At 35.0% G+C, this 24,530-nt stretch overlaps 1 protein-coding gene across 1 annotated transcript in view; it reads left to right on the top strand.

Annotated features, from left to right (window-relative positions):
* The window catches only part of KHDRBS2 (KH RNA binding domain containing, signal transduction associated 2), a 656,556-nt gene that overhangs the window by 97,654 nt on the left and 534,372 nt on the right, over positions 1-24,530 (top strand). Inside the window, exon 2 of the mRNA XM_049894956.1 lies at positions 21,296-21,423. Within this exon, the coding sequence (XP_049750913.1) occupies positions 21,296-21,423 (128 nt within the window). The remainder of the gene's footprint in view (positions 1-21,295; positions 21,424-24,530) is intronic.

Genomic DNA, 24,530 nt, shown 5'->3' with positions numbered 1-24,530 from the left:
CCAAGGAGGGCTGGTAGATTTGAAGTGCCGACCGTTTGGTTTGCAGCCTTAGTTCTTAACCACGCACCACCAGGGCTCCCGCGGCCCTACTGAACACAGTAGAAACAAGACTGTAAATCTTTTATGGAGGCAGACTGCCACATCTTTCCTCCAGGGAGCATCTGGTGGGTTCGAACTACGGACCTTTTGGTTAACAGCCAAGCTCTTTAACCACTGCACCACCAGGGCTCCTTCAGTAAAGATTACAGTCAAGAAAACTTACTTCTTGGTGCAGTTCTACTCTGTCACGTGGAGTCACTCTAAGTTAGGATCGACTGGACAACAACAAAAATGACTCTTTCATTGTTACTTGCAATGAATGATGACTGCATAATAAGTAGTTGAAGACAGATTTTGTTTCATTTTCTCCCGCAAAAATGCCTTATACACACAGTAAGACTTTCTCCATAACATTTGCTGAGTGAATGAAAGTATTGGACAAAGAAATTGTGCCCTGGGGCATAATGAATGTGAAGCAGGTCATATTCAGTTCTATTTAAATATCTTGTGCTATTGACATATTAAGAATTTTTCACTCCAGTAAATAATAGCTCACCTTTACTCAATTCATGAAAATTGATTTTAAACACAAGGAATGCCTAATGTAATTAGGTTTCTGAAGATCTTGAAAATAAATTTATACAAACTCAAGCACATCTGGGTGTAGTATTCCTGTAAAGTTAATCTAAATGGTGAATAAATGCTGATTTAGATAATTATAATAAAAATAGGCATGGAAAAAAAAGTCTTTTAATTTGAACCAAAATGATGCAGCTTGAGTTGCTGATTTTAAATGAGTTATTTTCTTTTTATTAAGATAGTATATCTCACGATATCTTTGGCAGCATTAAAGTCATTTTTTTTTTTCCACACACATAGGACATATGTTCCACATGTGCTCTGGAAATAAATGTGGTTGAATATGAGTATGAGAAAATCACAGTTAAATCCACACTAACATTAATAATGTTCGATGGAAATGTTATCCAAGAGCTTATTTTCCAATATTTAACATAAAAAAAAATTATATTACGTGTCAAGTCAAAATCCTTAACCAATTTCTTAAAATATAACCAAATACAGCAAAACAGCAACATATAAGTAACAAATGATCATGTTAGGGTATAAAATGTTTAAAACACTATTTTCTAGTCACTGAACAATGACTCGTTGCTGTCCCGTCGATTCTGACTCGTAAGGACCCTATACAACAAAGTAGAGCTGCCTCATGGAGTCTCCAAGGACTGCCTGGTGGATTCAAACTGTGAACCTTTTGGTCAGCAGTTGTAGCTCTTAACCGCTGCACCACCAGGGCTTCCCACTGAACAATAAGGTTGTAAAAAAAAAAAAAAAAGCTTATTATTTAGAATGTAAAAATGTGTTCTATTTTGTGGAAATAATTATAAATTTTAAAATGGGGTATTTGTTTTGTGGAAATAAATACAAATTTTAGAATGTAGTTATCTGAATTTCTTAGTGCTGCTATAAATAGAAATACAAGTGGATGGCTTTAACTGACAGAAATTTATTTTCTCACAGTTCAAGAGGCTAGAAGTCCAAACTGAAGCTACCAGCTCTGGGGGAAAGTTTTCTCCTCCCACTCTGGGGTAAAATCATCCTCTCAGCTTCTCTTAGCATTCTTCTTGGCATTCCTTGGAGATCTCCATATAGCATTTATCTTTCTCTTATTCATGTTTACTTGCTTCTGTGCCTAATCAGTTCCTTTTATATCTCAAAAGTCATTAGCTTAAAACATACCCTACACATGGATATGGCCTCATTAACATAAAAAAGAAAGCCTTATTCCCAAATGGAATTACATCTACAGGTATAAAAAAAATAGGGGTTAGTATTTACAACACATATTTTGGGGGGACACAATTGAATCCAGAACAGTGGTTTTGTGTGTTGTAGAAATAAATATGTATCTCCCATGCAAACAACAATGTAAAATCATTGTACAGACAGTTCCCAGATTCCATTCCTAAATCTTTCTTTATGTCAAATTGGTAGGTAAGTCAGAAAAGGAACATATGGTTCTTATTTAGCTTCAGTTAGTCAGTGTGTGTCTTAGTATGTGGTATATATTTTACCTTTCTATGCATATAAAACACTTACGAAACACTTCCAAATACAGTAAAACATCTTAAACATAACAATAGAGTACATAATAATAATACTACGGAAATAACAAAAGTAACTTCCTATGGTACTGTGCTGAAGAGAGAGAGAATCTGTGTGTATATGTGTAGGCATACAGTACTGTAAAAAAAAAATTGACAAAACAGTTCTTAAAACAGTTTAGAGGACTGCTGAAGCCGTGCAATGTTTTCATGAGCGTCACAAAATAGTGCGTGTGTTCATTATTACGAACCGTTGTATTTACCTCAGATTTTTAATATAGTAGACTTTATGGAGGTCCTTTCTTAAGCACCAGTTGTCCATAAATTCACGACCTTGGGACTACCCTTACTGAAAGTTACATACATCCTTTGAAGTCTTTGTATCAAAAAGTAAGAGATATTCTGACAGCAAAACTTTAATCTGCTGAGTAAGCCTCAATTTGAATTCATCTATTGTGATGAGTGCTAGGAGTAAAAAATAATAAATATGATGTAGTCCCTGGCCTCAGGAAAAACACTTGTAAATAGTATATTACAAAGTGATTAAAAAAAAAAAAGTGCTGGAAGGAAACATACTAAATAGACAATAGATAAGTGGTAAGTTTGGTGAAAGGTAAGACAGTACACAATACTGGGGAAGCCAAGTACACAATACTGGGGAAGCCAGCACAACTTGTCCAAGGCAAGGTCGTGGAAGCTCCATAGACACTTCCAGAGTCCCTGAGGAACTGAACTGCTGGGCTGAGGGCTGTGGCAACTATGGTCTCAGGAAACATCTAGCTCAATTGACATGACATAATTTATAAAGAAAATATTCTACATTCTGCTTTGGTGAGTAGCACCTGGGGTCTTAAAAGCCTGTGAATGGCCATCTAAGATACTCCACTGTCTCACCCCTTCAGGAGCAAGGGATAATGAAGAAAACTAAACATACAATGGAAACATTAGTCCAAAGGACAAATGGACCACATCTACCATGGCCTCTACCAGACTGAGTCCAGTACAGCTAGATGCTGCCCGGCTACCACCACTGACTGCTCTTACAGGGATCACAATAGAGGGTCCCAGACAGAGCTGGAGAAAAATGTAGAACAAAATTCTAACTCAAAAATAAAGATCAGACTTACTGGCCTGACAGACTGGAGAAACCCTGAGAGTATGGCCCCCAGACACCCTTTCAGCTTAGTAATGAGGTTACCCCTGAGGTTCACCCTTCATCAAAGATTAGACAGGGCCATAAAACAAAACAAGATTAAAGGGGCACAACAGCCCAAGGGCAAGGACTAGAAGGCAGGAGGGGACAGGAAAGCTAGTAATAGGGAACCCAAAGTTGAGAAGGGAGAGTGTTGACATGTCGTGGGATTGTTAACCAAGGTCATAAAACAATGTGTACTAACTTTAATAAGAAGCTAGTTTGTTCTGTAAACCTTCATCTAAAGAACAATTAAAAAAAAAGTTCTGTATTTAAGAGCACAAAGGGCTAAGGGAGTCCTGGGATTGGGTGATCATGTGAAATTAGTATTTAAACCAGGCTGACCTTAAAGAAATTATCTTTGGATTGTCAGAGGAAGGAGGAAAAGCCATGAGCAAAAACCTAAAGACTTTGAAAGTAACTGTTCAAGGACTGTGTGTGGCTAGAATGTAGTGTACCTGCTTCAGGGTGGCAAGAGACAAGGGTAGAATGTGGCAAGAGGGAAGACTAGAATGGTTGATCAATTTTTAGTGACAAAAGAAAAATTAAGAATTTAACCTTCAGGTGATAAAAAGCAGGTAGGTGGCAGGATAGTGACATTTGTTCATTCAGCAAAGAAGGCTTGCATGCTTAGTATATAAATATAGCCAGGGAATAAACACAATACAACACTACATTCCAACACAAGACAGAAATATTCAATGCTTAGTTCTGTGTTTTAAAGAGTCAGCTTGGATGTGGAAGATTTGTTATACGAGGTCTTCAGGGAAAGATGTTGAAAGATTTCTGTTATAGGTGAAAACTGATTACAAAGTGAAGTGATACAGTGGCAGAGCACCCAGTGAAGAAGGTGGATTTGATGACTACCGCATGTGGAATGGTGAGGACTAGGGAATAAATAACAATTAAATGGCTAAGGGGAGCCCTGGCGGCACAGTAGTTAAGAGCTCGGCTGCTAACCAAAAGGTCGGCAGTTCACATCCACCATCCGCTCCTTGGAAACCCTATGAGGCAGTTCTACTCTGTCCTATAGAATCACTATGAGTTAGAACCGGCCTGACAGAACTTAACAACAACAACAAATAGCTAAGGTTTGTGTTTTGTTCTTCTTGAGCAATTACAAAGATTGTGGTGTCATTAATTGTAAAAGGGAATGAAGGGAGGTAACAGATTTTAGATTAATAATTAATAGATTTGGAGTAAAAAAATAATTCATATACTGAATTTCATATGTCTTGGAAATTTTAGAGTGGAAAGGTAGAAAAGTAGAGTAAGAAGTTGAAGAAGAGTTATAAAACTCAAGAAGGTGGTTTGGGCTGGTTGTGTGAATTTGGGAGTTAGCAGATGAAAGATGGTAGTTGTGGGTTGTGAGAGTGGATGAGATCAAAGAAAGTGATTCCATTCCAAGGATAAAAGGGAAGTGGAAAACAGTACCAGATTGAAGAATTTTAAGTACAGGTAGACCTCAGGAATTTAGACCAGGGTTCTAGAAGGGAATGAACTAGCGCTGCTCCAGTAAGGTAGGGGGAATCATTATAGTCACTCCCTCCAAATCCTCCCCATCAATTCTCTCATAAATACACCCCAACAAGTGACTTATTCATTCTTACAAAGATCACAGCATCATCCACATTTTCAATTCCAGTAGTTAAAATTCAATATTCATTTAACTAAACTTCTCAGTAGAATGTGAGTCAGCAGATTTTGTTCCCATTCCTAAGACATTTTTTGCACTTGAATTTTTTGATCTGCCCTCTGCTGGTTTCCTCCTCGCTTACTGGTTTTCCCTTTCTTACTCTGTTTGCTGGCTTTCCCTTCCCTTCTTGACATCTACGGTTTTGACTACCGCAGGGCTCAGTCCTTGGCAACCTTCCCTCTCCACGCTGACTCATGTCTGTGAATTAGAGCATCAGCCATATGCTGATGACTCACAAATGTATATGTCAAACCCCAACCTTCCTCCTGGGCTCCAGACTTATATACTTGTGATCTTTGATTCTGATGATGAAAAAGACTCCAGTGAAACCTGATGTCCAGTTCCCAAATGGAATTAGATGATAATAGCTAATATTTATGTACTTTTTTCATACACCAGGCACTGTCCTAAGTCCTTTGGATAACCTGACTCATTTAAGTCTCACAACAGCTCTTTGAAGTTACTATCCCAATTTTACAAGTGAACACCATGAAGCAGAGAAGTTAAGTAAACTGATTAAATAAACTAAGACATGTGCAGGACTTAGATCACTACCTAGTACATCAGAAGATGCTTAGAAAGCGATAGCTATAATCATTCATGTTTCCAAGGGTCAAAAAGCTAGTAGGTGACAGAACAATGCTCTATTGTATTCAAGAAGTCTGCTCTTAAGCATTATAATAGCATGCCCTTCATAAGATAGCGTTGTTGCCATTGTCGGATATGTCTGTGGAGGAGTGGGGATGGGGTGGGCAGCTAAACCCTAGAATGCTAAAGTGACTTGTCTGAGGCCGTGGAGTTAGGATATAGCTTTGTGTTATGGCTAATAGATAGTGCAGATTGATATACAAGAAATAAGTGGTAGGAGTTCATAGAACATGAACTCCTATGAGTTACTCTATTCTACTCCACAGGGTGGGAAAAGGATCTGTGAGCTGAGCCTTGCAGTGGTTAGAATTTGAATAAGAAACCAGGAAATGGGAGGGGAGGCAAGGTGGTATCAGAGAATTTCATGATTTTAGTAGCTTCAAGGAATTATAATCAATTAATGATAATTAAAATAATTTTCCTATAGCAAATCTTAATAAAAACATTTGGATTATTTTAAAAACAAGTTTAGCAGTCACTGTTTCTATTTCAGGGCCCTGGTGGCACAGTGGTTAACAGTTTGGTTTTTAACCAAAAGGTGGGAGTTTGAATCCACCAGCCACTCCTCGGAAACCCTATGGGGCAGTTCTACTCTGTCCTATAGGGTTGCTATGAGTTGGAGTTGAGTTGACAACAATGGGTATTTCTATTTCAGTCATTAAAAAAATCTAAATGTGTAGATTGCCAATATTTGTCGTTGTTGTAGTTAGGTGCCATCAATTCCATTCCAACACATAGTGACCCTATGTACAACAGAATGAAACACTGCCTGGTCCCGGCCATCCTCGTGGTCATTATGCATGAGCCCATTGTTGCAGCCACTGTGTCAGTCCTTCTCATTGAGGGTCGTCTTCTTTTTTGCTGACCCTCTCTTTAACTAAGCATGATGTTCTTCTCCAGGTTATGGTCCCTCCTGATAACTGTCCAAAGTACATGAGACTAAGTCTTGCCATCTCATTTCTAAGGAGCATTCTGGATGTACTTCTTCCAAGAGAGATTTCTTTGTTCTTCTAGCAATACATGGTATATTTAGTATTTTTCACCATAATTCAAAGGCATCAATTCTTCAGTCTGCCTTATTCATTTTTCAGCTTTCACATGCGTACGAGGGGTTCAAAAACACTATGGCTTGGGTCATGTGCACCTTAGTTCTCAAAGTGACATCTTTGCTTTTTAACACTTTAAGAGGTCTTCTGAAGCAGATAGGCCCCATCCAATGCATTGTTTTATTTCTTGTCTGCTGCTTCCGTATGTGTTGATTGTGGATCCAAGTAAAATAAAATCCATGAAATCGTCAATATTTTCTCTGTTTATCATGATGTTGCTTATTGGTCCAGTTGTGAGGATTTTTGTTTTCTTTATGTTGAGGTGCAATCCATACAGAAGGCTGTAGCCCTTAATCTTCGTCACTAACTGCTTCAAGTCCTCTTGGCTTTCAGCAAGCGAGAGTGTGTCATCTGCATATTGCAGGTTGTTAATGAGTCAAGTATTTAGTTCTTATTATCAGTGATGTTAAAATAGTTATTCATGTCTTCAAATAAAAAAGGAAAATACAATTCCATGTTCAAGGACAGCTTTTAATCCCTTAAATGTTTTGGAATTTGATCAGTATCCCCTACACTATTATTACCTGCTGATTTTGAGTCCGAGAGAGCCATTATTCATGACATAGTTTTGCTAACATCCTTGTTCACAAATAATGTTACACTGTATCATTTAGGCTTTGTTTTGTAACAAACTACCCATTTCATTTCTCTTTGGTGGAAAACATAGGTTTAGGGAATAATTCCCACTTCTACCTTGTCAGACACCGTTTGAAGTACAAGGGGTCAGAAGATGAATAAAATAAACTTTCTGCTTAGAGACTACAATATACAAAGAGACACATGTAAAAATATTATATCAAAACAATGTGATAGTACTTTTCAGGTAGCTATGCACTAAATGTTAATTCTCATTTTATCATTGATAGAAATTACTTTCTTTTAGAAAAATAAGGGAACTAAGGCTAATTAAATTATTTAAAATCTTGAAGCTTGCAAGTGACAGAACTGCTGTGAGCACCCAGATCTAACTACAAATCTCACAAAAGAAAACTCAAATATTATAATAGTAGGGCTTGTCAGATTTGTTGTTGTTATGTTGTTAGGCCCTGTCAAGGTGGTGCCAACTCATAGTGACCCTATGTACAACGGAATGAAACACTGCCCAGTCCTGAGCCAACCTCAGAATCGCTGTTATGCTTGAGCCCATTGTTGTAGCTACTGTATCAGTCCATCTTGTTGAGGGTCTTCCTTTTTTGCTGACACTTTATGTTACCAAGCATGATGTCCTTATCCATGGAATGGCCCCTCCAGATAACATGTCCAAAGTACGTGAGGTGAAGTCTTGCCATCCTTGTGTCTAAGGAACATTCTGGCTGTACTTCTTCCAAGACAGACTTTTTCATTCTTCTGGCAGTCCATGGTATAGTCAATTTTCTTCATCAACACCATAATTCAAAGGCATCAATTCTTCTTCGATCTACCTTGTTCATTGTCCAGCTTTTGCATGCATGTGAGGCTGTAGAAGACACCATAGCTTGACTCATGCATACCTAAGTCCTTAAAGTGACACCTTTGTTTTTTAGCACTTTAAAGAGGACTTTTGCAGTAGATTTGCCCAATGCAATGCATCATTTGATTTGTTGACTGCTGCTTCCATGGGCATTGGTTGTGGATTCAAGTAGAATGAAATCCTTGACAACTTCAATCTCTTCTCCGTTTATCATGATGTTGCTTATTGGACCAATTGTGAGGATTTTTTCTTTATGTTGAGGTATAATCCATACTGAAGGCTGTGATCTTTGATCTTCATCAGTAAGTGCTTCATTCCTCTCCACTTTCAGCAAGCAAGGTTGTGTCATCTGCATATCACAGGTTGTGAATGAGTCTTCCTCCAATCCTGATGCTGCATCAGTTTATCGTACTGTGGTGGCTTCATGTTACTGAGATGCTGAAAGCTATGCCACAGGTATTTCAAATACCACCAGGGTCACATATGGTGAACAGGTTTCAGGGGAGCTTCCAGACTAAGACAGACTAGGATGAAGGACCTGGCGGTCTACTTCTGAAAAGAATTAGCTAGTGAAAACCTTATGAATAGCAGCGGAATATTGTCTGGTATAGTGATGGAAGATAAGCCCCTCAAGTTGGAAGGCACTCAAAATACAACTGGGCAAGAGCTGCCTCCTCAAAGTAGAATCAACCTTAATGATGTGGATGGAGTCAAGCTTTCAGAACCTTCATTTGCTGATGTGGCACCATTTAAAATGAGAAGAAACAGCTGCAAACAGCCATTAATAATAAGAATGTGGAATGTATGAAGTACAAATCTAGAAAAATTGCAAATCTTCAAAAATGAAATGGAATGCATAAACATTGGTATTCTAGGCATTAGTGAGCTGAGATGGACTTGTATTGGCCATTTCGAATTGGACAATCACATGGTGTACTATGCCAGGAATGGCAAATTGAAGAGGAATGGTGTTGCATTTATCCCAAAAAAAGTATTTCAAGATCTATCCTGAATGCAATGCCATCAGTGATTATATAACATCTATAAGCCTTTTTTTTTAAGCCTACAAGGAAGACCAGTTAAAATGACAGTTATTCAAATTTATGCCATCAACCACTTATGCCAAAGATTAGGAAATTGAAAATTTTTACCAACTTCGGCACTCTGAAATTGATCAAGCATGCAATCAAGATTCAATGATAATTACTGCTGATTGGAATGAAAAAGTTGGAAACAAAGAAGGATTAGTAGTCGGAAAATATGGCTTTTGTGGTAGAAGTGATGCCAGAGATCGCATGATAGAATTTTGCAAAACCAATTACTTCTACATTGAAAATACCTTTTTTCAACAATATAAATGCCGACTATACATGTGAACCTAGCCTGATGGAATACATAGGAATCAAATTGACTACGTCTGTGAAGACAATGGAAAAGCTCAATATTATCAGTCAGAACAAGACCAGAGGCCTACTGTGGAACAGATCATCACTTGTTCATATGCAAGATCAAGTTGAAGCTGAAGAAAATTACAACAAGTCCACCAAAGCCAAAGAATGACGTAGGGTATGTTCCACTAAAAGTTAGAGACCATCTCAAAAATATATTTGACACCTTGAACACTAATCATGAAGACCATATAAGTTGTGGAATGACATCAGGGACATCATACATGAAGAAAGCAAGAGGTCATTAAAAAGACAGGAGAGAAGGAAAAGACCAAAACGTATGTCAGAGGAGACTCTGAAGTTTACTCTTGAATATAGAGTAGCTATAAAGCAGGCTGAAGACATGATCACATAAACGAGCTGAACAGAAGATTCCAAAAGGTGGCTTGAGAAGACAAAGTAAAGTCTTATAAGAAATGTGCAAAGACCTGGAGTTAGAAAACCGAAGGGAAGAACACAGTTGGCATTTCTCAAGCTGAAAGAAGAGAAAATTCAAGCCTCCAGGTGCAATATTGAAGGATTCTACAGGGAAAATATTAAATGATGCAGGAAGCACCAAAGGAAGATGGAAGGAATGCGTAGAATCACTGTACCAAAAAGAATTGGTTGATGGTCAGCCATTTCAGGAGGTAGCATCTGATCAAGAACCTCTTGTATTAAAGAAGCCCAAGCTGCACTGAAGGCATTGGTAAAAAAAAACAAAGCTCCAGGAAAATGTCCGCATATCAATGAAATGTTTCAGCAAACGAATGCAGTGCTGGAGTCGCTTAGTAGTCTTTGCCATGAAATTTGGAAGACAGCTACTTGGCCAACTGACTGGAAGAGTTCCATATTTGTGTCCATTCTGTTGAACCAAGCAAATGCAGAAATTACCCAACAATATCATTAATATCACAGGAAAGTAAAATTTTGCTGAAGATCATTTAAATACATTTGCAGCAGTACATAGACAGGAAACTGCCAGAAATTGGAGCCAGATTCAGGAGAGGATGTGGAACAAGGACAGATATCACTGCTGATATCAGATGGATCTTGGCTGAAAGCAGAGAGTACCATAAAGATGTTTACCTGTGTTTGATTGACTATGCAAAGGCTTTCAACTCTGTGGATCATAAGAAATTACGGATAACATTGTGAAGAATGGGAATTCTAGAACATAAAAAGTGTGCTCATGTGGAACCTGTACATAAGACTCAGGAGGCCATTGTTCAAACAGAACAAGGGTATACTGCATGGATTAAAATCAGGAGACATGTGTGTCAGGGTTGTATCCTTTCACCATACTTATTCAGTCTGTATGCTGAGCAGATAATCAGAGAAGCAATAATAATAATGCAAAATATTAAATAATTTTAAAATAACGGGGTATATTTTACCTCACATATTTCTGAAATTGATTTGAGGAGGCTGTTATAATAAAAAAAAAAGCAATATAAAATAAGGTTACAAATATTTGGATAAAGCTAACAAAAACATTTTTTAAAGGATTAAAAGAAATGGAATTGCACCTGAAATCCCTGGATGAAGTAAGCTACAACTACTTAATGTCACACTTAGCTCTGAGCTTCCTAGACTCCAGATCTATAATCCAGTGCCATCAAGTCGATTCCGACTCATAGCGACCCTATAGGGCAGAGTAGAACGGCCCCATAGAGTTTCCAAGGAGCGCCCGGCGGATTCAAACTGCCGACCCTTTGGTTAGCAGCGGTAGCACTGAACTACTAGGCCACAGGGGTTTCCCTTCCTAGACTCGGTCAGTGCAAAACAACACGTCTTAATCACTCCTCCCCGGACAATGTTTTGTATGAGGACAAATTTCTAAATGGTATTTAAGAGAAGGCTGGCTTCTTACCATTTTTGTTTACATTATTAAAATGCAATACCATATTGCAAACTGCTCTTATCATGTAAAGACTTATTTTCTAAGTCACTTTTTAAATTGTTTTCTTTCATGTGTTTATAATATATAGTACATTAGCCCTGTGAACTCTTGTTTCTTTATTTGAAAAAGTGGGATAATTGTACTGATCCCAATAGGTTGTGATGATAAAAAAAAAAAAAAATGCCAAAGTGGCATTGATATTTCCTCACATATTCTTTGAGACTGAAATGTAAAAATTTTTTTTTTCTAAGCAATGTCAATAAAGTAAAATATATGTTAAATATTTCCTTGTGTTGTTTTATTAATGTTAGGTCAGTATTTCATGATAAATAGTTGTTTTTTTAATTCTGTATTTATATTTCGGAAACCTATTGTATTATAGTGTACTGGTCCCTGAAATTTCATATGGAAGCTTTAAGAGGATGAAAATTATTCTACTATGGTGTGCTTCTTAATTCTGCTGTCATTAATCATTGAAGGTTGGTTCTGTATTCACACACACAAAAAAATCAAAGATATTTTTACTTAGGAATCAAAAGGGTATAATTTGAGGGAAGAACAAATTTGAGGGCTCTGTTATATTATGTAAATATAAATTTTTCATGCTCCACTCGTAATAAGGAGTTCTAATCACAAGGCAGTTAAGCATCATCTGTATTGTAGTTAAAGTCCTTTCTGAAATTTCTATAAGTAAAATTTAGGACTTGCTACAACCTCTTACTGACTTCTGGTTTAGGATGAGCATAAATTGCAAAAAAAAAAAAAAAAAGGAATACTGACATCATTCTCTATTGTTACATATGAAAATCATTTTATGTTTTATTGACAATAATGCTTTTCCTTCCAAACCTAATTCCAATTTATTTCTTTTATTGCATTCTAAAATCGTAGCTTGCATACAAATGGTAATGTCCTGATATTGCATTTTTAAAGAATAATTTTCAAAGGCTACTGGGTAATTGAGTCCTGGTGGTGCAGTGGGTAAGCCCTCAGCTGTTCACTGAAAGGTCAATGGTTTAGACTCCACAGGAGAAAGATGCGGCAGTCTGCTTCTGTAAAGATTTCAGCCTCGGAAATCCTGTGGAGCAGTCCTACTCTGTCTTACAGGGTCTCTGTGTGTCAGCATCGACTCAGTGACGGGGAGTTTGTTTTTTGACACTTGATAATCAAGTGTATCTTGAGTCTTTACAATTTCTCCAGAACCAGAGGTTATATTTGTGCATATTTTAAACATGTATCCCTCTTCTTCTGAATTTTAAAAATGAAAGTACCTGGAAGAGCATGTATTTTACCCTCATGAAGAAATTCATACTTAAAGAATTCTATATAATTGGCCCTCCCTTAGAATATATTTATTATTATTTAGGATATAGTTCTAAAAAGATTGGTTATATGATTTCTTGGTTAAATAAATTAGTGTACACAGGATAGGTATAGTACCATGGGGGTAAAATGGGGTAACTTATGCTAACTTAAAACAGAGAAACAAAAATTTTTAAAAAGCAACAATTAATTGCAAAAAGAATATTTCAGACGTGTATATGACACAACATACTCACGCACACACTAACCTACATGCTGGAATCACTTATCTAGGAGCCACCCTCTTTTCTTCCCTCTCTTCTTCCTTCATTTACTATCCATAAAAAAAAAAAAAATTAGGGTATAATGCCTTACCGCCAAGATTTATCCCAAGCCTGTTTACTGGTAACTCCTCTACTTCTATCACATCATGCCTTAGCTTTTATTCTGCCCTTGTATAGTTCATCCTGCACACATGAACTAGGGTTATAACCCTATGACCCTGTATTTCCAGAATTAATGAAAGAATAGTTATTACTCTCATTGATTAGCATAGTAGAATAACTGGCAACTGTCATAATGCCTCTGAATCATGCAAAGTATGTTCTCTTTGAAATGACTGGGAAATATGTGATTTATTTTTAAAAAGTTTATATAAATGCTCCATTTTATATTTGATTTTGAGGGAGGAAATATTCAGTTTATAAAATACTTGTATGTTAAATAACTGATTCTCCAGTAGTGCCAGATAATTGCGATTAGTATGTTTATGTGTCATTATGTATATTTAACTAAAACCAAAAAAATGCTATTATATTTATTAAATATAATACTACATTTAAAATGGAACCCTGGTGGTGTGGTGATTAAGAGCTTTGCTGCTAACCAAAAGGTCAGCAGTTCAAATCCACCAGCCGCTCACTGGAAACCCTATGAAGCAGTTCTGCTGTGCCCTGTAAGTTTGCTATAAGTTGGAATTGACTCAACGGCAATGGGTATATTTAAAATGTGAGCCTCTACAATGTGCTTGTTACAAAAATAAACATAACCACCATACAGTAACTTGTGTAAAGCATCAGGATACAGACACAGATCAACACATCAATTTTATAGCTAATTAATAATTCTAAAAACTTAAGCAAATTGTACTCTGGAGGTCAGGCAGGCACAGTGGCAGACTGCTGTTAAATAATCAACACACCTAATTTTAGGAAATCTTTTAGTATGAATTATTATTGCAGATAAAATCACATTTGTTCGGAAAGTGAGTTGAATATGAAGTTATGCCAAATAGATGCCCATTCTGTAAAATTTTACACATACTTTCAGAATTAGTTTAATCCAAACTTTAAATTGTTTAACACTAATTTATGCTTGATTTGATAGAATATACTAAAGTATAAATATAGGGCAGACATTGAATGTATTTTATTCAAATTATCAGCAAGATGAAGACCATTCTTGCTAAAGAAGAATTATATGGTATGACCCTCAGTATAGCCAATCAAATCTTCCATTTCTCTATAACCCTTATCTTAATCTAGTGATCAGTTCCTGACTCATTCTTCAGTGAAATTTCCCCTCATGGCTCCAGTTCAAAAGTCACTTGTTCCTTTAGTTTAATATAATAATAATGATAATAATAATAATAATAATAATAAAACAAAACACTTTTTCCAGACACTCTTCTAGGCACATTACTTATATTAACTTATTTAATCCTGATAACACCACCAAGATTTTCATGCTGTTATTTTCCTCATTTTCAGGTGTGTAACTGAGGCAGCTTTTAACCTCTTTTGCTGTAGTTTTTAACTACTATCTGTAATTGTTATACTAGTTATTCTGTAGTAATTAACTTTCATCTATGTGATTATTGTCTTACTGTTTACACCTCTCTCTCTTTCTTCCCTCCTTCCTTTCCCTCTCCTCCTAGTTCAGATTAGAGCTAATCACACTACTCAGTTCATGTCACATTATCATATAGTTGTTTTATTTACTAATTCAAGTTTTCTAAATAAACATTTTCTCGAATTAAACTTTTTAGAGTTTCTTTAGTTTTTAATCTGCTGGAACTCCAGTTATACAAATATTGGATCTTCTTTGCCTGTCCCCAATATCTGTTGTTTTCTTTCAAAACTTTTTATTTTATAATTTCTTTTTGATTTTATTGTAATTCTTGTTTTCTTCCTTTATTACTATTTCTTTTCTTTTTTCTCTTTAGCCTTGTTATACTTCTATCTTATCCTTAATTTCTTAAATATATTTTTTTCTATTTCATTCTTGAACTCTGGCAGTTCTTTTTAATTTCATTTCTAATTTAGCTTCTTCTTATCCAAGTTTTTTTTCTATTTCTGATATACTGTTCCTTCATAATTTGTAAGTCTCCTTTTTTAAATTCATTTTAATATTATATTTTAGTACTTATCCTTTTTATGACCATATATTTCTCTTCTCTTTTCATTATTTGTCAATACATTCAATTTAGTTATTTATTTTTTATTTTCTTATAATATATTTGTATGAGGTGCAACAAAATCTGCATCTCTTTATGTTTACATGAGAAATTTTTGAGGGAATTGAATATTTAGCTAGTGTAGTTTCCTCACTTCATACTCTTTTAGGGCTTTTCTTGAAGCAGCCCCCACTACAACCACCACAGGAGGGTGTTTATTCTGAGAGAAGGTAATTTCTGTTGTTGTTTTTGCTTTCTGAGATTTTGGAGTATTTGGGCAACCTTAGTACATTCAGCTCTTTCCTTACACTATTAGAGGATTTCCATGGTCTACTTTATAATCACTCATAAATTAGAACTTGTGTAGTTTTGTCCCAATTTCACAGGTTTTCTCAGATCATCTTGTTGAGGATTTTACTTTAGAGGTCATCCCTCCTTTAGACATAAGTACTTGCTTGAAATTTCTGTTTTAAAATTTTACGCACCATCAGAATGCTCCTTTTTCTTTATTTCACACTCTCTCACAATTGCTTACCCACATGGGACTAGCAGAGTTCCTGCTGTTGTCAATGTTTTGAGAAACTTTTTTTTTTTTTTCCTGGAGTTCCTGTAGATAATTTGCCACTGAGATTGTGAGGCTATTTTGGGGGGTTCTGTTGTTGTTTTTCTTTTGTTATCTAGCTTCTCTGTTTAAATAAGGGAATTAGGTGAGATTCAAAATGGAAGTCATAGGAAAACTCATTCTCTGTGGGAACATACCTGGTACATTTATTTAATAGAGTAAAATAGCAGTTTAGTCTCTTAAGTATATGCATATCTTGTGAACCAAAATTCTGCCCTTGTATGCATATTTCAAGAAATTCTCACACACCTCTTTTATTCTAAGATGGATCCAGTAGGGGGAAAAGATAATCTCTTAGACTTATATATCTAACTCTTAACACTAACAATAGAAAATATTCACTCTTTTCATAGAATCTTCATAAACATTAATAAAAAGATTAGCCAAAAACACAAAACAAAGAAGTTAAAAAAGAAATTAGTGACAAAAAAAGGATCGCCACCTGAAAATGTTTTAAATTGCTATTAAACAACTCTTTAGTGATAACAAAATGAAATTACAACTAGTCAGAATATATGAAATACATCTAAAGAAGTTTTCCAATGAACATTCATGACATTAAATTTTTTATTAATAAAAATTTAAAAAGAAAATGAATTAGTTAAATGTGCAAATGAAAAAGCCTTTCAAAACTAACAGACCAAGAAAGAGGAGAATTAATAAAATTATTTGGCCATAAGGAAAATGGAGTGGAGGTAAAGTAAGAGCAGACATAAATTTTCTCCAAACTACCTTCTCACTATAGTCTCCATCCTACTTGAACTGATGGGTGAGGTGGTGCAAGGTGAATGCAGGCTTCACAAAAATTTGGCTGTGTTATAATCTCTACATCATGATTGCACTGTGGTGATAAAAACCAAAACCAAACCCATTGCCGTCAAGTTGATTTTGACTGCTAGTGACCCTATAGGATAGAGTAGAACTGCCCCAAAGGGTTTCCAAGGCTATACATTTTTACAGGAGCAGACTGCCACATCTTTCTCCCATGAAGCAGCTGGTGAGTTCAAACCATCAACCTTTAGGTTAGCAATTGAGTGCTTTGGCCACTGCACCACCAGGGCTTCTGAGCCACTGACAATGCAGTTGAATGCATAAATAAATTCTTGATTGAATATGTGAATTAATAAATAGAGAAAAGAGGACAGAAAATACTAAAATCTGTGTCATTTAGTTTTTGTTTTTTTTTTAACAAAAGATAAACCTGCTGTGATAGACTGAAGAGGTTTCCCAATGATATGGCAGCCAAATTTAAATAGAGAATATATTTTTCAAAGTATAGAAAAAAGACTTGATGCTTCTCTACTAAACAATTCAGTGATTACAGCTTGGTGATAATATTATGGGTGCCTTTCATTTTTTAGAGAATATCTGATTTTCTAAGTAGTCCACAAAGAACACACATTAACTATGAAATAAGAAAAGAGTAATTTTAAACTAAAAATGAAAGTAGGAAAGGTGCCGTGCGAATTGGTTCCCCTGGTAAAACCAAGCAAGTTTGGAATATACTCTTCTGTGACTATGCGGTTGACAAATGCAATTACTGAAGTATTAGTCATGTAGATATGTCAAGGAAGACAAGATAACTACCTAAAAGTATCAGAAGGGCAAATGAAATACCAAAAAATTTAAAACAGTAGACATGAACAGAAGAAGCATTGGAAATGATATTTCACTCATCCTCATTTCAATGGTAGGAGAGTTATTGAAATTAATCATTGGTTGATCAAATTGCAAACGTCTAAAAAGACCTAAGATCGTAGTTTTGTGAAGAACAAATAATATCAGACAAATTCTATTTCTTTTTATGAGAAGGTGACAAGGAAGAAGCCAGACATATAATAGATTGGGAATTCAGTTGGCTTCTTCAGTTTGTCTTACATTACAATCCCCTCTATAAGCTAGGGGGTACCATCTTAGGTAGACATATGTACCCAGAGGGCAGTGATCAGAAGTTCATTGTCAGTACCAGAGGATGTAACACATATTCTTCCTTCACAGTTGTCAGTGTTCTGTATGTAATGATTATATAACGGATTGAAAGGCCTTAATAGAGAGTGTCGTTCAGTAAATCAAAGTGACTTGTTAATAATTTGGAATGGGAAAATAAGAATCTGATGTCATCATACTAAGTAGAAATAATAAATGTATTAGATATAACTTATTTTCAGCAGTTCAAGTTATTTTAATATACTTGCCCTTAGGGAAATTTTAGCATATAACTGATAAAATGCTTATAAATAGCTTGGTGGAAATTACACAGTATAGCTTTCATTCAGGCATAATCTGAGTGAGTGATGTGTTACTACTTAAAACAAATTGCTTTAAATTTTGCACAGATCAACTAAATAATATGCGAAGAGATTACTACCTGAAATGTTATAAAGATTTTATAAAATCGTTTTGGGAAAGATGCTAGACAAAAATAAAGTAAGAAAGAATTAATCTATTCAAACCAAGGTATTATTCTTTTTACTTTTGGCAGTAGTCAGACCTTTAAAAATAATTGTTTCAAAATCAATTTAAATTAATATAAACTAGGAATCCACCTCATGTGCAGCCACCACTCATCTGTCAGTGGAGGCTTGCATGTTGTTATGATGCTAAATAGGTTTCAGAGGAGCCTCCAGACTAAGAAACTGACTAGGAAGAAAGGCTTGGTGATCTACTTCCAAAAACTCAGCCAGTGAAAACCCTATGGACCACAATGGTCAGATCCACAACTCGTCATGGAGATGGTGCAGGACTGGGCAGCGTTTCATTCCATTGTGCATGGTGCCATTATGTATGGGATCACCAGTAGTTGGGGGCCTGGTCCACAGCAGCTAACAACAACAACAACAACAAGAAGATGTCACATAACCACCACCTTCTCTCTACTCCAAAATAACAGAAACAGAAGCATTTTTGTTCCATCCATAACAAAACTAAAAAAAACTGTCACATTCATATCTTAATTTAGGCAGTATTCTAAATCAATAGAATTGGTCAAGGACAAGGAGGGATGAAATATTTGCGAGTGATTTTATGGTAATAATAGCTGCCCAGTAGACAGTGGTTAAGAGCTATGACTGCTGACCAAAAGGTTGGCAGTTTGAATCTACCAGCTGTTATTGGAAACCCTATGGGGCAGTTCCGGCCTGTCCTGTAGGGTCGCTATGAGTGATAATCTACTCAATGGCAATGGATTTTTTTTTTTTAGTAGACATACAGGAAATTAGTAAAATAAAATTTTCAATAATTTTTCAAAATGTACTTCATATAGCGAATTCTGTGAAGTGACTATAGTTACACACATTCTTCTCACCATCTCCAGTTAACCAACCAAAATGAAAAACAAACAAACCTGTTGCTAACGAGTCAACTCCAACTCATAGCTACCCTATAGGACAGACTAGAACTGCCCCATAGGGTTTCCAAGGAGCGCTGGTGGATTTGAACTGCCAGCGTTTTGGTTAGTAGCCAAGCTTTTAACCACCGTGCCACCAGGGCTCCATTTATACCATGTTAGTACAAATCGACCTCATTTCTCATCTAGACAAATATAAGTTGGTTTCCTTGTTTGCTTGCCCAAAGTTATCTGTACAATTAAAGATCAGATATATCTACCCCTTTTTCTCACTTAAAACTCCCCAGTGGCTTTTTAGTATAAAAAAAAAAAAAAAAAAAGAATTTTTAGTATACTCACAGTAAAAAGCAGGAAACCTCCTGTGGCCTACAAGGCCTTTCATGATCTGTCCTGTAACCACCTATGCAACTTCTCTTCTATACTCACTATTCTACGGCCCCATAGGCTTTCTTGGTTCTTACTATTCCCAAAGCAAATCAAGCTCTTTTTCCATCAGGCTGTAAAATTCTAGGTCTTCTTATGGATTACTTTTCTCATCATCCAGGTCACTGTTCTAACATCACACTGTAATCTAAAGTAATGGCCCCATCCCTTGACCCTACTCTCTTTTCTCTTCCTAATAGTTTAATTGTGTATATAATCTACCCATGAAAATAAATATGTATGTATTATTGTATATGTGTACGTATTCATTTTCTAATTGTTCATTTTCTCCATAGAATATAGATGTCACAAACCTAGAGACGTTTTCTATTTTAAATGCTGTGCCTAGAAATGTAGATTGCACATAACAGAGGTTTAAATATATTTATTGAATAAATGTTAAAAATTAATATAGGAATAAGTATATACAGTTGGCTCTTTATATGCAAGGATTCTGCATCTGTGGATCCAAAATATTTGCAAAAAAAAAAAAAAAATTCCAAAAAGCAAAACTTGAAATTGCTGCATTCAAGTTCTGTGTTTCAGTCTATGTATTTCTCTTTCAGGTCATTAAACAAAAGCAATCTGTAAGCGTTGAAAGAAAGAAAATGTTACATTGCTGCTGACATGTACTATGTAGTTAGGCCTAAGATGGTTTCATCTGTACTGAATGTGTACAGACACTCAGTACATTTTTTTCTTCTCATTATTCCCTAAACAATACAGTATAACAACTATTAACATAGCATTTACGTTGTATTAGGTAATGTAGAGATAAAGTATACAGGCGGATGTGCATAGTTTATATGCAAATACTACCACTATTTTTGTATAAGGGACTTGAGCATATGCAGATTTTAGTATTCCTGGAGGTTTTGGGACTAATCCTTCATGGATTCTGAGGGAACGACTGTATTTTCTCAAAAATATTCAATTTAGGGACTATTCTCATAGGGCAAAATCAGTTCCTCTCAAACATCTAAACAGATAATTTCATGTTTATGAATATGAAAGATGGCATTTACAGATTTAATTTAATCCTTGCTATGACTTTTCTTTTTTAACTACCTCTAAATTTGGTTAAATATAAAATGTCATGATATTTCTGTTTACTGTTGTGTTTCAGATAATTGAATGATTACTGTTTTTAATTATTTTTTTAAGAATGATTCTGGTAAAAATAAAACATAACCTTATGATATATATTTTTTTCTGTTCATTGCTCCTAGTTATGCTTGCTCAGATATATTAAATAGTCAAAGTACATATTCTTCTTTTTATTTTGTTTGAAGATGTTAAAAATTAACTAAATGCAGCTTTTGTTTCACAGAGGATGCAGTTAACTCTTATCACTTTTTAATTTTAGTTGACAGAGATCAGCTTATATAAAGTAGCAGCATTCACATAGCTGTTAATAAGATGCTGTTTGAATTCTTTCATCAAGATTCTTCAAAACCTTATTTAAGAAGGGGAGTAATTAATAAGAACAATGAACATATTTATGATGATTTGTTTTTTCACTTCACTTACTGTTTTTTTCTCTTGTGATTTTTTTCTTTTTAGAAATTGAAAAATTTCAAGGTTCTGATGGAAAAAAGGAAGATGAAGAAAAGAAATATCTTGATGTCATCAGCAACAAAAACATAAAGCTCTCAGAAAGAGTATTGATCCCTGTCAAACAATATCCAAAGGTACTGCATATATGTTCTCACAGAATTAAGAACAAAATGATAAAAAATAAGAGTTGGTATTTTAACCACTGTTTTTATAAAATAAATATTTAAAGCTTCATTATGCTGCTGTTGTTAGGTGCCGTCAAGTCAGCCCTAACTCATAGTGACCCTCTGTACAACACAACGAAACACTGCCTGGTTCTGTGCCTCCTCACAACCATTGTTATGTTTGAGCCCATTATTGCAGCCACTGTGTCAATCCATCTTATTGAGGACTGAGGAAAAAGAGGACAAAAGCTTCATTATATAAGTATATATATAAGAAAGTTTTAAATGATAATGCATAGGGGAAGGAAAACTGTCCAAAAATATAATCGTGAGGATAATTTTCAACTGAAGGCTCTAGCATTTTTGTTATAGGAACATGAGAAGCATTATTAGATATTTAAATCATTTTTTTAATGTAGAAATGATTCACCAGTTTGTTCATATGTGGACACTCAATTTTGCTTTGGTTCCCATTAAACTGTGTAGTCTTATTATAAAAGGAGTAGAATTAGGGATATAAAATATGTAGTATTAGTCAATGGGGAAGGAATTATTATATCCAGGAAAACAACATAGTCTTTATTAGACTCTTGGATTATAACCTCTAGCCTTCTGTATTTGTATTTGATTTATGAAAGCAATTATGATATTGTTCTTAGTGTAATAACATCTCTCTTAAACTACTTTTTTTGCTAGGCATTTTGTTGTCATATGACATTCATATCACCAGGAGTGTTGATTTTAAAATACAACATTCATTTGTATGCTTTTATCAGTAATAGTCATAAATTCCGGTGTGAAAAAGGGCTTCTTTTCTTTTTTTTCCAAACAAATGAAAGAAGCTACACGTGGAAATTCAAAAATTCAAGCTGATAATTTACTTTTTAAAGAGTGTAACTAAAGCAAAGACCGTGTAATTATCCTAATAATCCAGATTATAGAAATAAATGCTATAGTTAGCCAATTGTCTTCTAACATAAGTTTTAGAAATTATAATTAAGTAGAATGTTGTGCTTATAATTCTTCAAACAGGCATAAAATTCTTGTAGCCCACCAAAATATAAAATTAACTTTCAGATGAGGTTCCTTGTGTTGCATGAAAGATTTGGGGCTTTTTTTCTTTTAAGCTAGATTTACAAGAAAGGTTCATTCATACAGTAGGTATATATATTTTTATTAAACTTTATTAGATTTACTTTATAATCATGGTCTTATAAATATCACAAATACTAATAGAATATTTTTGCATAATAAGTATGGTAGGAAATTAAGAAAAATATGTCCTTTTTCAAAGAATGTAATTAATTAACCAATTATAGCCTGGGGTAGAAAGTTATTTCCTTAAATCATGTAGATATTCAAATATGATATAACCTGATCCCGTTTCTCAAAATAACACTTGTTTATCCTTTGGATATAGGAGAACCAATGACAGACTTGATGTCTGCTTCTAAAATAAAGTACACCTCTGGGTCTCTGACGAAATTCAGCTGGCAAAGTACGAAAGGCATATAAAGTCCTGATTCCTCTTTAAGTGAGAGTGTGAGTGGTTTTATGCTGAATATTAAAAGAATCTATATTTGGTCCATAATGCTGAATATAGAGACAGGAATAGATAATATTACATGGTGTCAAATATTATGTGTGAGGTTTTATTTCATAATTTATAGGAAGGTCAAATAACATTACTTCTCTTTATTACTGAAGAAAACCATGAGTCACAAGCAAATTGAATCTCTAAGAGTTTTTAGAGTCATAGAATGCTTCAGCTGGGGCTAATTTTATAAATCACAAAATATATAAACCTTGTATTTTACAGATGGGATAACTATGGACTTATGAATTACTCAAGGTCATATGTTTGCCATATAGTTTATCCTTAGTGAGGTTGCTGTTACTTTCGATCCTTCATCTTTTATATTTTTAACCTGACAGATCATACTCACATATTTATATTGCTTTTTCATGTAAAACATGGAAGAATGTGAAAAAGGATAGCTCGTAATGATTAGTCAGTTGCTTTGTGAAATATTCTCAAAGTACAAGGCATGTTTTAGAACATTTATCCTTTCTTTATTTGATGAATAGAATGCCAAACGGCTTTATTTTCAAAGGGGTGTCCTTTTCATACTTCTAGTTATCACACATAAGGGAACTGTAGCACCCTTTTACAGAAAAAGAGGGTAATACTGAGAAACTGGTCAGAATCATTTATCAAGTTGACTCACAGTGGTTTTTTCGTGTTTCTCTAGTATAGCAATAAAATTATAATCAGTCTTTGACAGTCAACCGTATTTTATTATAAAAATGGTGATGATTCTTACCTGCAGAGTGATAATTGCCTACTTCTCACAAAAGTATAGGTGGGGTTAAGATTAAAAAAAAAAAAAAGATTATGACCCCTAAATTTGAGCCATGTTTGATGTACATTTGTGATCAATAAAATAATGTGGTGTGGTGTGGTGTAATGTGGTGTGGTGTGGTGTGGTACGAGTTATCAAGCCAACCCTAACTATATTTATGGATTTACAGTTGAATCTTTTATAATAAAAATGTGGAGTGATTTATCCATCAGAGGGGTACACTGGTGAAAGGCCTGCTTTTCACATCTTTCTCTCAGAGCTACCCCTCCTGTTGACGCCTCCTGTCTTTTTGAACCAGTCATTAATGTCGTGATGACAACGAGCAATACATGACTGTGGGAATTCTTGGGGAAATGATTTTATCACATGGCCTTTTTTGGAAAGATTTTGGTTTACTTAGTCTCCAATTTCAAGTTAATTTGCTGACTCGGTTGAGTACTGTAAGGAATTGAAAGAAGTTTACCATTTTAAATTATGAAAATTATGAGAATACTATTGAAGAGTATAAGAATGATTTATCTATCTCTTAGCACTTTATGTTTAATGATTTAGTTCTGGGGAAATATGCTGTATTATTAAATGATTTTAATGCACATTTGTCTTACTCATTTTTAATATTTTTGTGACAAAGAAAGTGAATATTGTACATCTGATTTTGGCATTTGTAAATTTCTCAGAATCAGTGTAATTATTTCTTGATAGTCAGGCTTCCAA

This window comes from Elephas maximus, chromosome 1 (assembly GCF_024166365.1).
Source record: "Elephas maximus indicus isolate mEleMax1 chromosome 1, mEleMax1 primary haplotype, whole genome shotgun sequence".
NCBI classification, from domain to species: domain Eukaryota; kingdom Metazoa; phylum Chordata; class Mammalia; order Proboscidea; family Elephantidae; genus Elephas; species Elephas maximus.
This window is presented reverse-complemented; position numbering and strand designations above follow the sequence as displayed.